Here is a 13,915-nt window from a genome sequence, read left to right as displayed (position 1 = left end):
GCAGTTTCTATTTGCATTATAATTCATTCCAGACCCATGTTTGGCTGTCCTTTTACTTGGAGCGTTGATGATGGATGATTTTGAATCGATTCGACGTGAATTTAATGCTTCGGGTTTCATGTTTATCCGGTGTTTCTGTATACTGATTCAGTTGGCGGAGGTATTAATTAACCTGAGGGATTATTTGCTTCGATGTGAAGTAAGTGGGAAAAATAGCTATGGACACTTCTCTGTGGAATTTAGCTCGCTTGTTTCTTCCTGGGAAATTTGTTGGGCCGCCTCATGAGATAGATGCATGCATTGTGGAATAACGTCTTATAAAAATGTCTATTTCTCATAACATCGTTCAGCAGTTACAACTTGTATTATTCTGAAAAGTATGCCCTACCGAAAGAAGATATTTCTCCTTGGAATATAATTTTAAAGTATAATCTAATTCCTGAATTATTCCACTTTGGAGGCACTGTTTTGAAATTAAACCGTGTGAATTTTTTTTTCTTGCTATCATTCATTTAGAGGAAATAATAACTCCCCAAAGTAAATCTCCAAAATGTCGAACTTGTAATTTCATATGTGAAAAATACTTAAGAAGTGTTATGACTTGTCATTTATAAAATTCTTCATGGCTTCATCTACTGATCAAGTCAAGTTTTGCTTCCTGCTCGATAGCCTGGGAATGCACTCAAACAATCTTTAAAATATAACTCTACTCCTGGCTCGCTTGTTATCCGTATCCCATCAAAACTCTATTGTGATAAATTAGATTATCATAATATAACTCTGTCAAATTTATGTCGGTACTAATTGAGGAAATATCATTTCAATTATAATAGTATGTTGTTTTTGTTTGAAATAAAATATTAAATAAATATTCATGGGTCTGACTGAAAAAGAATATAATATTTAATTGACTGAACCCGAACCCAAAAGGAAAAAAAAAAATCTCACATCGTCCAAAAACAAGAATCCCAATTACATCATCTTTCTTTTTCTTTGTTTTTTTTTTTTTTGCCAGGAATTACATCATCTTTGTATTATATACATGTATAAATATATACAGACGGAGGTGATGTTTAAATTATTGTAGGATGAGTTGTTGCAATTTGATGCTTTGTAGGAAGAGATTCTATGGTTTGAATGAGACATCTTAAGTGAATTTAATTAAGTCGGGGAGTGTTTGGTTTAATCTAAAAGTACTTTTTAAAATATTTTTATATAAATCGAAACAATACTTTTAATTTCATATATTTACTTTATACATTGTGAAATCGTCTTTTAAAATTCATGGTTTAGTTTTTTTCTAGATAAAAAATGTGTGCGCATGTGTAATTTAAGTTGATATCTTTTAGTTTTTACCTAAACACTAAATAAAAGATGTGCGCGCATGTGTAATTTAAGTTGATATCCTTAATCATAACTAATTATTTTGAACATATATAACATACGTGATTATAGTTATTTATTCAACAAGCATTCGCAGACAATAAATCTCATGCATGTTTATTATTGATCATTTGAGCAGAGCCGTGTACTGTTATGCTCAACTAAATTGTCACCCAAGTTACAACGTCCTAGAAGCAAAAAAGGGAATATCAGAATTAATTACTGTGAAGACAACTTCTGATTATATATATTATCTTTTTTGTTATAACTAGATAAAGCCCTAATTAAAGTCTATGATAGGCTATGAATTATATTTTCTCATCAAAATCTATATTTACACATCATTTACTATATATTGTTATATCCGCGCACACGAGATTTAAAAATATTAACTACGTTTTTCTTTCTTGCGAGTGAAAATATTAATTATTCATGTATACAATTTTAAATGTAGTGCTTAAAGAAATTTTCAATAATTATATTGTCAAACTCATAAGTTAACTTTCTAAATTTTTTTGTTTTTTACTTTTATTTTTGTAAGTTGTAACTTACAAAACTGTGTCGATAATATTATTCACGTTTGTAATTGGAAGATCATGGAAGGAAATGGAGAGAGAGCATGTGTTGAAAAAAAAATCTAAGTGGCACTTACTCATCAGGAAATTGGACAGCCAAGATATAAGCAACTGGAGGTGAGTTTTGTCATATATATGCATATATATATATATATATATATATATATATATATATAAAGGGCAGTATTTTTAGTTTTATTCTCCCTTTTCTTTTCTGGTCCTATATTCGATAATGATCAAGGATAATGGAATCTAACGAGATCCAGCCATATTTTAAGCATATGAAAAATTCAGAAAAGTATAAACCACTTTCTGCAGCATAAATTCTATACTCAGAAGTTTAAATTAATTTCAATGAAAACTTAAAACCTCTGAAAAAAGGGGAACACACACACACACACAAAATCACGAATTGCTTTATGATCATCAGTTATATAATAAATAAATGAATAATTACTGAGCCACGTAACTTTTTTTGTCAAGGTTGAGCAAATTAAAAAATTGTTCACGGTGATAAAAAATTAAAAAAAAAAACTTGTCCGAACTCTTCTATTTGACCACAACTACTAACGAAGAAGTCTTCTATTCTATAGGGAAATAATAAGTCTTTTATTTAACTAATCTTTTTGCATTAACCTTAAAAAAGGTTAAAAAGATGACGGCTCGTTGTTGATGGAATATATAATCCTATAGGTACCATGTACTGGAGATTTTTAATTATGATATTCTTTTTGGGTTGGTTGAAGACAAATAAATATAAGCCGTCCAAGAATAGTCCAGCAACAAATAATGTTACTATCTTTTTTTTTTAATATAAAAAATAGTTGGGAGTTAAATTTAGTTATAAATACAATTCATTCTCCAAAATATTCTCAGTTATAAATATAATTTATTGTTCAAGACTAAATTATACATTTGGTCCTTTAATTTTATGTAAGGTTTAATTTTGATCCCTTAACTTTAAAAAGTATATTTTTAGTTCTTTAACTCTAAAATTATTAGTCTTAAATAATAATTTTTTGTAACAATCATGGTTCTTTAAAATGTTAAACTTAATATTTTAGTATTTAGTAATATTTTATAAGCATTCAAAAGTTTAATATCATTATTTTTTGTTAATAGTTTTAGGATTAGAGGACTAAAAATTTACTTTTTAAAGTTAAGGGACCAAAATAAAACCTTGTGTAAAGTTAAATGATTAAAAGTATACTTTAGCCTTCATCAAAATAAAAAGTATACTTTAGCCTATTTTTTAAAATATTCTCATTAATTGCATAAAAAAATTATGAATAAAATTATACCACTAAAAGAATCAGGATACTGATTCCATGAAAAATTCATCATATAAATAATTAATGTTTACCTCGTGTAGAGTCCTTTTGGCTTAAATATTTTAAAAATTTACTGTAAGCCCCCCCTAGGAAAATATTATTATGGATCGGTGAGTTGACCATAGTTGAATTGATTGAATCATAATATAAGATAATTTTCAAACTGACAATACGTATTGGCCATTGTTTATTCGATAGAGTCCTTTCATTGGCTTTCGTTCTTATCTCCTTTGAAAATGAGATCTTTCTTTTCATAATTAAAATTATCTTTACGCGAAAGCAAATTTGACTTATTTTCTTGTATTTCAGCACAAGGATCATTTTTTTCTTGAAAATTTCATATTCATCATCCGAACTAATCAATCAATTAATTAATTAATATCGTTTTCATCATAAAATTCATTTCACATCACTGCAGCAGTAATAAATGCCAATTAATGAAAACAAGTGTATGATCACTTTAACCTGAGACTAGGCGTCCGAATTTGACGTAAATGTGAAAGATAATTTTGCAAAAGCTGCCTCTAAAACTCTTAATCTCAAATCTGAATTAGATGAAGTTCAATGTGATCTTATATGAAAACAAGTTGAAATAAAAAACAAAAAAACAAAAGAAGAACATATGTCTCTCTCACAGGCACAGGCACAAAAACATACCTCAATCTCATACAAACCGTCCCACACAATACACATGATTGATTTAATGCAGTCTCAATAATTTAAACGAAGCTAAAACTTTCTCCCATGCTGCAGGGAATCCAATCATGATGAAATTCACAGATCGTGAGTAGCTTGGACAACAAATTAAATCCACAACCACGATGAAGAAGGTGGGAGGCAAAAATCCCACCAAACTTTGATTTCAAAATCTGCGATGAACAGAGGAAAGATGCCAATAATTGTGGCCTAAGGTTGATCTCCAACCACAAAACTGTACTTCCATTTTGGATCAAAGCACAGGCGTCTTTTTTATTTGCCATATTTATATATGCATGTCAACACGTAAGAAAAGGAAGACAAAGAAAAACCACAGCGGCAGTTACAGTAAGTAGGGCTAGCTGGTAAAGTTAAGTTGAAAAGATGAGTGGTGGAAATAAGAAGGCAGAAACGATGGAGCTTGGGTGAAACAGGCAGAAGCACTACGAGACTGTGTTCGGAATAATGTGGGGGTTGTATTGAGAACAACACCAGGTGGGACGACCTGTGTTTGCATAGAGTTACAAACCAATCAAACATCTTTCAAATAAAAGATTAGTGATGAGAAGATTTTACAGATGGAAAAAATAATTAAAAACAGAGAGCTCAGATGCGCCTATATTCGTCAGAAGATCTGACGCCGGTGACAGAATCATCCGTCACAGTTGGCACACGGAGTCATCATCGCCCTACTGAAGTGCACCAGCCGGGAATCGAACCCGGGTCTGTACCGTGGCAGGGTACTATTCTACCACTAGACCACTGGTGCTTGTTGATTTGCTTGGGAAAAACCAATTAATCATTGTTTACTTTTTTTAATTTTACACCTAATAGACGGGCGTTTATGAAAAGCGGGGAAGCCCACAAAATAGGAGCAGAAAAAGAACAAGTTTGAAGCACTGATGTGGATCTTCCACCTGGGCCTTTTGGGCTTTTACGTACTTCACAACATGTTAAGTCCGCAAAATATTTGAAGTTTGTGTGATTATATCATACGGGTCTAATGTCAGATTTTTCATGAAAGGGTTCACGTTTAGGTTAGAGGCTGGATCAAGTTGAAAAAAGGTTAGTCCTCCTACAGGTTCGAAGAAAAATACCTCCTTTTAATAACATAATGCTGTGCCTAGTTAAAAAAAAAAAATCAATCAAACAAAAATCATTTTTTTATGAAAATTGGACATCCATTCCCGAAAATTCTAGTTTGTAATTTTTATAAATCACACGGAGCTTGAAATTACTATTACGATGACAATAATTGCAAGAGATTAGTATGACGATCCCCCAATAAACATGGAATTTATGACAACTTACGAATCACGTACGTGCAAGATTTTCTCACAAGACTTTGGCGCTAAAATTCCCTTGCCATCGCAATTTTTTGTTGAAAATTAGTCACACCTCATGCATCATCGCATGGGTGGACTTGTAACATTAGATTATCCTTATCATTAAATTGTAAAAATCCAATACCTCCTTATGTTCACAAGTGTTAATATACAAAATCAAGCTAATCATTCTCAATCTTGACATTGCAATCACACTGCATACATTGCATGGGCAAATTCCTCTTGCTATTTTTGTCTTTTTCTCATCAGAAACATACTATGTACACGATATATTATCCTTACAACAATTACAATAGTCACTTGAATTCGGTCGTGCCTAAACTACGTAGAAGCGAATTAAATATAATTTACATACACACCAACTATGGAGCCAGTTAAATTTAAAAAAAAAATACAAAAACAAAAAAACTGGGACAGATAGCCTCGCAAAAGCCTAGCCTGTGCAAACCTATTTTCTACCTGCTCCAATTTGGCACCTCTAATCTGAATAAAATCAGGTTGGGGTGGAGATGGATCACCCAGGTCATCTTCCAGCTACTAATCTAACGTTTTTTTGGGGGGTGGGGGGATAAAAGGTTACACTGAAACCCCATGTGAGCTACATTGTGGAAACTAGTTATGTTTCTCGTGGAAACCTATTTGGTTGGCCATGGACTCCATAAATATTGCTTCTGCCATGAAAAACAATGGGGGAATATCAAATAAAATGAACAGAATAACTGATTCGTTCTCAATTAAGAAGAAAACGAAATAAATAATTGAAATAAGCTGCCCTAAGAAAGATAAAAAGAAAGGGAGAAAAAGATTTAGAATACTGCACAAAGATCTTTAATCTGTTCTTCACTTTAAAATAAAGCTTGTAGCTAGCACATATTCACTTAATTCACAACAGTTCAACACTAATGGATTTCACTGCGCACACAGCCCATGCTTATTCACCGGGCTGCATATATAACAATGCCAAATACGAGCCGGGGTGGTGCAAAGGTCTTGCATTTCACCACTTGAGAACAAGTATATGAAGAGTAGAAACCAGTATTGTTTCTCCACATCTGATCATATCAAGCAAGGTCACGCATGAAATCCTGTACTAAACCTAAAGGTCCAGATTAAAACTAGAGGTATATAAACTGCAACTGCCAGAATCCTGTGTATCCATTCCCATGAGATATCTAACATCTTCAGTATTACAAAAACAACGGAACTAGGAACACAATTTCAGAAGCATTGCCTGATATATACATCTCTAAATAACGGCAACAATCGCAAATTTAGGAGGGAGGAGCAGTATTTACACGCACTTTTGTACAATAAACCAACTGGAGCAAGAAAACAAGGGAAAACGGATGTCTCATCTCCATCAAAACTAAAGCCTAGTTCGTTAGCGTCTACTGTTATTCTCAGCATTTTTCTACTTATTTGGAACTACTCAGTTCTATGTATTCCCAGAGTGGAGGGAAACTATCTTCCATTTTCAGATGAGTGCACACTGTTCTTATTCTCACAAAATCGCCATCCTTTAGCTACACCCGCTGAAAGGCATAATTGTTGTTTCCATGTATTGACCATTACTGTTAATGCTACTACATATTCCCCATTCATCAGTAGCAGTCAGTGAGAAAGTGGGGGGAAGTCATCTTCATCCTTCAAATGATAGGCCTGCACTTCAATCCTGAATCCCAAACCATACACATCCCCTTAAAAAAAGAAAGGAAAACTACCGGGCACAAGCTATAACCATGTAGTGCTTCAATCTCAGAAAACAAATGCCAATAATTTAACACATCTCTTCAACATTTCAAGAAGCAAAAACGGAGATTTTTAATTACCTTTTGTGATCGACTCCAGCTATTGAATTAGGACTCTCCTCTGCCATGACACCTGAGCTAGGCACAGAGCCTCCAGAACTAGAAATGCCAGGTTCTGGATGACTGCTTATATCAGTTCTTGATGGTCCCCGCAGCTGAGGGCTAACAGTGTCAGCCTCATGTTTCTCAGATGGATGAAGGAAACCGTTAGCGTATTGAGATCCCCGTGTGGAAGGTTGAGAGAAATATGTATCAGACAACCTGGGTCTAATATTGCCAATAAGTGGATACCCTTCTAATGCAGGCTCAAAGATACCATCCACAGACACGTTCACTTCTTGCAGAGCTGGAGCCATACCATATTTACGTGTGTGTCTCTGCAGTTGTCCATGAGCCCCAGGAACTTGGCCCCTTCCCCTTCCAGGTGTTGCCCTATCCTTGTATGGGCGGGAAGCCTGCAAAATTATGAGCTTGACGGTTAGATTTCAACTGCAAAGCTCCATCCATACAAACATAAATAGCTCAGAAGCATGTATCTATGGGAACGATATTACATCTAAATAACTTTCTACAGATACCATATTGGGGAAGTATGCTCCAGTTCCTCGTGGTTTTCTCTTCTCTTCAGGACCAAACGAGGCAATGGGGAGAGTAGGTTGATTTACAACATAAAGTTGTGGTCCCACAACAATACCATTAGAGTTTGCCTGAGGATGAATGTTGTGGTTAATCTGTAAACCCTGACGAACAGTTTCCCATAGATTCCTATTCGGTAACCTAGGAGACATGGGGGGACTAGGCACCACAAGAGGAGGGGCAGCAAAACCGTGACAAAGCTGACCATATTGTAGGTTCCTAATGTTACTGTCATAATCTCCAGTCAGGTCCAACAAAGCTTTCGAAGCTTCAGAGCCTCCAGAAACACTTTCAGCGCATCTATCACCATCAGAAGAGGAAACACCATCTAAGTTATCAGCTGCATTATTCAAAACTGCTGAACCATATGATGAAACGTTCTTCTCATTATTAGTTGAACAGACTGAACTGCTCACCATACCAGGCTTCACTTTCTCATCATCAAGAAAAGAATTCACAGCTGATTCGGTACAAGAAATCCCATTTTCAACATTCCCATTTTCTCTTAGCAAGCCAAGATTGGAGTGAATTAAATGCTTTCCTGACCCTGAATTACTCAAGAGAGTCCTCACATTTGAATATGACGAACCATTACTCACCATACCCAAGACTCCAGAAGTAGCAACACTATTAAAATCTTCAACAGGAAAATACCCTGAAACTACATTTTTATCTAGACTGGAATTGTATGATGGCCCTGCATGGGCGGAGATATCTTCTACTAGATTTCGCTCTACTTCATCTCTGACTTCAGAGTTATGTCGACCTTCCATCATAGTATCTTTGTTAAGTCCACCTGACAAATTGAGAAGTGCCATGTCCTCTGGGAAAGATCTAGAGTCAGAGGAGGATGAAAAGTCAAAAGCTCTTGCACCATAAGCCAAACTTGGCAATAGGATGTCATCCCATTGTGTGTTTCCATGCCTATCCAAAGTGTTTGCAAAGAACTTATTCAGCTCATCTTCTATTTTATCCTTGGGTAACATAAGAATCCAGCCAAGTTTACGGGCTCCATACTTGAAGGCACTGCGTATCCTATAGAAGTTACCTACAAGAGAATGAATGGCATGACGATATTAAATGAAGACACATAGTGGCTATTTTGGATTCTTTTTCTTTTTTTTTTTTTGGCAGAGCAGCAGAGTCAGCACATCTAGTTATGCCACTGGAAAAGATGAATGACATGACATTGTTTAGAAAGGCAACACACCTCATGAGGAAACAAATACGGACATTGTCAGCAAATAATGAAGGAAACTTCCCCTCTAAGTACATATAATTTAAGTGCTCAAGGCGTTTTTTCTATTGCATAAAACTTAAGAGGGATGCACTCAAGATCATTGTTGTTTAGATCAAGGTCTTAAACAGGAATGGTCATGGGGTCAAAAAGATCAAATTGCATGGAGATGGGACCCTATGCTGCTGTCTATGATAACATTTTATAGCTACATAAAATTCAGAATAATTTACTATCAAATACTTCAGCACAACCCATAAATTTTTTTTTTAAAAAATCATGATTTATTTAACACAACTCATAAATCACCAGTGCCTCGTAATTCAAAGAATTGAGAAAAACTCAATTTCTAATTGGTTTACTTGGACAGGATAAAATAAAGTACCACCACTCAAAATGGAGTAAGGTAAAATTTAGAAAAAGTAAGGCAATGGTCCAACTTCTGGGTAGAAGTGCTGTTTTGGCTCTTTCCGGCTTTGCGTTGCCATTTTATTCTGGTCCACATTCTCATCACAGTCAAAAAAGCGCGAAACAGGGTTACATTGTGGAACTTCAGAATATTTAATTGAATCGTCAAACTTCCTTGCCACTCTCACTAAAGTCACCAAAAAAAAAAAAAAAGTGCTATGAGCTTATCATTTCAATAAAGGCGAAAGGAGCACAATGAATGCTTCATCTAGTGAGCAAAGCAGAGATGGGTAATAGAAGACGAGAATGACCTCCATAAGGAAGATGCATAAACAAAAGACTCAAGAGATCTTCAAACCCCTCAACTAGATCGCACAGTCCTGGACTGCCAGAAGTCTTGAACACACCATTCTCACTCTCCAGGAGCAATGCATTCAGTTCTTACACTAAAAAAGGGGAAGAAAGAAAGAAAAGAAATCAAGTTCCTTCAATGATCGCACTTGGACAAAAGATTCTATGACCAGGTTGCAGTCCTGGCATATCTGAATCCCACTTAGAATTGAGATAAATAAATGGCGGGATCATGAGAACTTGTAATCTGAGTCACAATCTTAACAGCCCTGCTCAACACAACCCTTTAGAGCCATTTCCCAAATTAGAAGGATCTTCTGTAACAAGTGACTCATCTGTACTCACTGAGCATGACTTGTTAAGACTAATCTGCCAGTTTTTCACATTTAAATCTCCTAAAATAACTCAACAAATTCTCAAATTAAAGGGGATATTTTAAGCAAAGGTAGGATTCTAAATACAGAATTATAAGTTTCGGTTGGGGGGGGGGGGGGAGGGACATCATCTCACAGTGTTAATATCATCTGCGGGAACATAATTCAACCATTCGGATCAAATGATGAGGTCCTTAATACCTCTATTAACACTGCGCCCAAGGTTGTTGTTTTCCTTTAATGGATCAATGATGTTAAGGTGTTTCTGGGGAAATGCACGCATGCTTTGCTCAAGCCCCCTAGAAGGAACTGAAAACGATTCCACGCAATCTCTGATAAATTCTTCTGTTAGAAGTAGAGAACTCCCATTTTCTGGCGCCTCAGCTTCACCAAAAGAAATAGAGAATCAGGAAATCAATCATGATGGTGTTTGATCAACAAACATAAATATATTGCGCACCTACTATATCCGGCAGTGAAGACTTCTTAACTGGCCCCCTCAAACTAACGCAATAATTGTCCCAGTCAAATTTGCTGAAGTAATCCAAAAATCTATATAGAACCTGAAACATTAGGTAGAAAGGAAAATTTTCAGGAAAAAAAGGATGCATCAAAAGCATCATGCAATTTAAATAGTTTCTCCTTTTTTTTCCCCCATTTTTCTGAAAAAGTAGGACCAGAGGAGATTTGCTGGAGAACTTACTGCTAGTGGACCATCTAGGGATAAATGAAATTGATGGAAAATATAAAGAACTAGCGCTTCCAAAGCATATGTTGAAATCAGACCATGGTGGGCACCAAGGATACGACTCTCATAGTAGCACCAAGCTTTTATCAAGATAATACTACGCTTGAAAAGATGATCCTTTCCAACAAGACGATCAACCTGTCATTATAAAAGCAGAAATCAATTACCAATGAATTCAATTAATGCAACAACAAAATGGAAGAGCCAAACTGCATCAAAGTGAAATAACTCCAAACTATCACGCAAGAATGCATGCAAGTGGCAAAATTCATTGAGTATTAAGCCTTACGTCAAAACTCTAGGGGCTCCAAATAGAGCAATACACAAGAGAACAGTAAACATGCATCATCCTGCCTTCTCATGCGCAGAGCAAAAGTGTCCCTGACCCAATATTTCAAAAGTGGTTGGTGGTCTTCAGAAGATACCTTTTCAAGAAAACATAATGTACAGAGTCCTCCCAACTGATTGAAAGAAATATCTACCACAATATTCTGCACGATGCATTTGACAAGCTTAACCTGCAAATGAGTAAACCCCAACACCTCAATATAAGACAAATACAATTATCTACAAAATGAATCACTAGACAAATAACTCTTCAGCAATCCATATTTTAGCTTTTTCAGCAAATAAAAAGCTCCTTTCTTACTTAACACAAAAAATGCAAATGACAAGCAGCTCAAAAACAAACATGGTTGGCAGAAACAACCAGATATATTGTTTCAGCAATGTGTGCATAATTAGGAACATTTTGAAGCCCACAAAAGAAAAGAATAACGTTGAGCCCTGAATACCAGTTAGAATTCCTCATCCAAGAAAAAAAATAAAATTCAAATCGTATATTAACATAAATAAGGAGACTTTGATCACCATGGTAAAGGGGACAGGAAGGACATGGGATATTATAAAATCACATTCACATGAGCCAAGGATAAGAGAACTTTGTTTCCACAGATTACAGGAAGATAATGGCTTTGCCTGCACGGCATCCTTTTTCACACAAGAAGTTGCTGTTGCTCATCCCAATAGAGATCTCCTAAGTTATAAAATAAAAAATGTTCTACTCAAAATATTTCACAGATTAACAGAGATTTCATACAAATCAAAATTGGCAGGACTCATTCAAATTCTACCCAAAGTTACCAAAATAAAGTTCACTACTCTACAATAACCAAAGAAACAATTACTCTTACTAAGCTAAAAAATGAAGTTGAAAATAATAGCACTTCTTGGAATAAAGAACAGGAAGGTGAGTAAAAGGGCACTTGTGCATAAAATTAAGGCATTTTCAACCCCAAAGGGGGCATCGATCTCCATTCCCTACTAGAGAGTAAAATTTATTACCCTCTAAATTGAAACTGAATGCAGATTCAACATATTAAGGCTCATAACCACCCTGGAACTCTAATTTAAATCAATAAAAATATTAATATCCCAATAAAATATCAAGGAGGGTGGCAAGCACCTCAGCATCAATGAAGCGAACATCCTTTACTTCATATTCAGCAGCTTCATTGATTTCCTGCCCCCTTAGGACGGTATGAATATCAGATACTAATGCATCCTCAATATTCTGACCACTAAGTGCAGTCAAATCAATATCGCCATCTGGAAGATATGTTTTTAATGGAACCGATCCATATGGGAAGACCTGTAACCATGAAACAATGTCAAGGTAACCTACATATTTTTTCTATAAATATATTTTATCACTAGTTTACTACAATTAGCCAAGAAATTTTTCTTCACATGGTCATTGCACTCCACTGCAATTAATTGGATAAACAATTTCTATCAAATGGCATGAACCGGAAAGAACATCAGCCTTCATCCAAAGAAATATCGTTGTATGCTATCCAATTTGTTAGTACAATTATTGAATTGTCACACAAAATCACATCCCTTCTATTGGAAAGTAAAAGTAAATAAAATAAATCCAAAAACCATGGCATCCATCCGATTAACCACTCAATTCAGGAAATCATGGCAATGTATAATAATAGCCTTCACCAAATTACTCAATTGATTCAACTTGTTGCAGCCCCATTAATCTGTCCTGACTACATCAGCCATGTGATCTTGCATACGATAGCACTGTGTCTTCTATTTAATTCACCCTAATCACCACCATCAAACTATAAGAAGGAGAACTAGTGAATTTGTCAGCTGCAAGCATTCTTTAAAGAGCAATAGCAAAGGAGTCCAAGGGGCACGAACCCTACGCGTTTCTAATGTCAACCTTTCAAGATATTGCTTCAATAAACAAAGTTGCCAAGCAATGTGATAGTGTGCGCTCAGCCAAGAAATCATTCCCACAGTTTTAAGGCAGCATCACGCTGTACAGATCATCGCTAGAAGCATAACACAAGCAACTCAAATGTGTCCGATATCAGAAGCTATATACCTGAACAAGTCTTAGAAGCTAAAATAGACAACACAAGCAAACAGATGACTCAAAGTTCATGCCCGCAACCTTGTAAAATAAAGACCAAGATATGAGCCTAACTGTCACAGAACCGATGCAACGTTGGACATCACACGCATATCCTCGACAATCTTGACATGACGTTCAAATTAAAAAGAACAGGAAAAAGAAATAGCAGCCATAATGAGACCAACATCACCTCGCACCCAACACCAAATTTAATCAATCTCTGTACATAATCAACGACCTCCTTCCTTCTCTGGTCGGCGCCCAAAGTGGGCTGTATCCTGCACAATATGTCACGGGTCGTTTTCTCGGCTCTCGACCAAGCTTCCGCCCCAACCGACGAAGGATCCGGGTTTGACGGCGGAAGCGGCGACGATGGTGGGGACGAGCACAGGCGATCCTCCGCAATTACGGCACCGGTCATTCGCGGCGAACTGACTTGAAGATCAGCCATGATGCCCGCAACGGGAATGCAAATGCAAACCTATACGACACCGTTTCAGTGTCAGGACTCGGAAATGCTGACGGCCCACAAGAGAGCTTCAACAAGCCAACACCCCAGAATCGGTGTATGAAACCACCGGCGCAGAA

General features: G+C 36.0%; 1 protein-coding gene and 2 non-coding genes across 6 annotated transcripts; all 3 read right to left on the bottom strand.

The window, feature by feature from the left end:
* Positions 1–4,587: 4,587 nt before the first annotated feature.
* LOC114726440 (small nucleolar RNA snoR114) lies at positions 4,588–4,675 on the bottom strand. The gene has a single exon (XR_003738508.1). It is a non-coding gene; the product is annotated as a small nucleolar RNA snoR114 (small nucleolar RNA).
* An 8-nt stretch (positions 4,676–4,683) lies between these two features.
* Positions 4,684–4,754, bottom strand: TRNAG-GCC (transfer RNA glycine (anticodon GCC)). Its single transcript has one exon. It is a non-coding gene; the product is annotated as a tRNA-Gly (tRNA).
* A 720-nt stretch (positions 4,755–5,474) lies between these two features.
* On the bottom strand, positions 5,475–13,902 carry LOC114726413 (uncharacterized). 4 transcript variants are annotated; one of them, XM_028912998.1, is made up of 9 exons: positions 13,518–13,902; positions 12,359–12,544; positions 11,319–11,411; positions 10,849–11,031; positions 10,606–10,708; positions 10,347–10,529; positions 7,694–8,823; positions 7,161–7,594; positions 5,475–6,002 (listed from the first exon to the last, which is right to left on the bottom strand). In XM_028912998.1, the coding sequence occupies exons 1-9, from the start codon at positions 13,776–13,778 to the stop codon at positions 5,948–5,950; spliced, it is 2,628 nt and encodes an 875-aa protein (XP_028768831.1). In that variant the 5' UTR covers positions 13,779–13,902; the 3' UTR covers positions 5,475–5,947. The 4 variants fall into 4 exon arrangements, with proteins under 4 accessions (XP_028768831.1, XP_028768830.1, XP_028768832.1 ...); XM_028912997.1 differs by lacking the exon at positions 5,475–6,002 and adding an exon at positions 6,554–7,003; XM_028912999.1 differs by lacking the exon at positions 5,475–6,002 and adding an exon at positions 6,554–7,003 and having other exon boundaries at positions 7,718–8,823.
* Between the last annotated feature and the right edge of the window lie 13 nt (positions 13,903–13,915).

This window comes from Neltuma alba, unplaced genomic scaffold (genome assembly GCF_004799145.2).
Source record: "Neltuma alba isolate B1F8T4 unplaced genomic scaffold, ASM479914v2 tig00012377_pilon, whole genome shotgun sequence".
Lineage (NCBI taxonomy): Eukaryota > Viridiplantae > Streptophyta > Magnoliopsida > Fabales > Fabaceae > Neltuma > Neltuma alba.
Note: the sequence above shows the minus strand (reverse complement) of the source record. Positions and strands in the feature narration are given on the sequence as shown.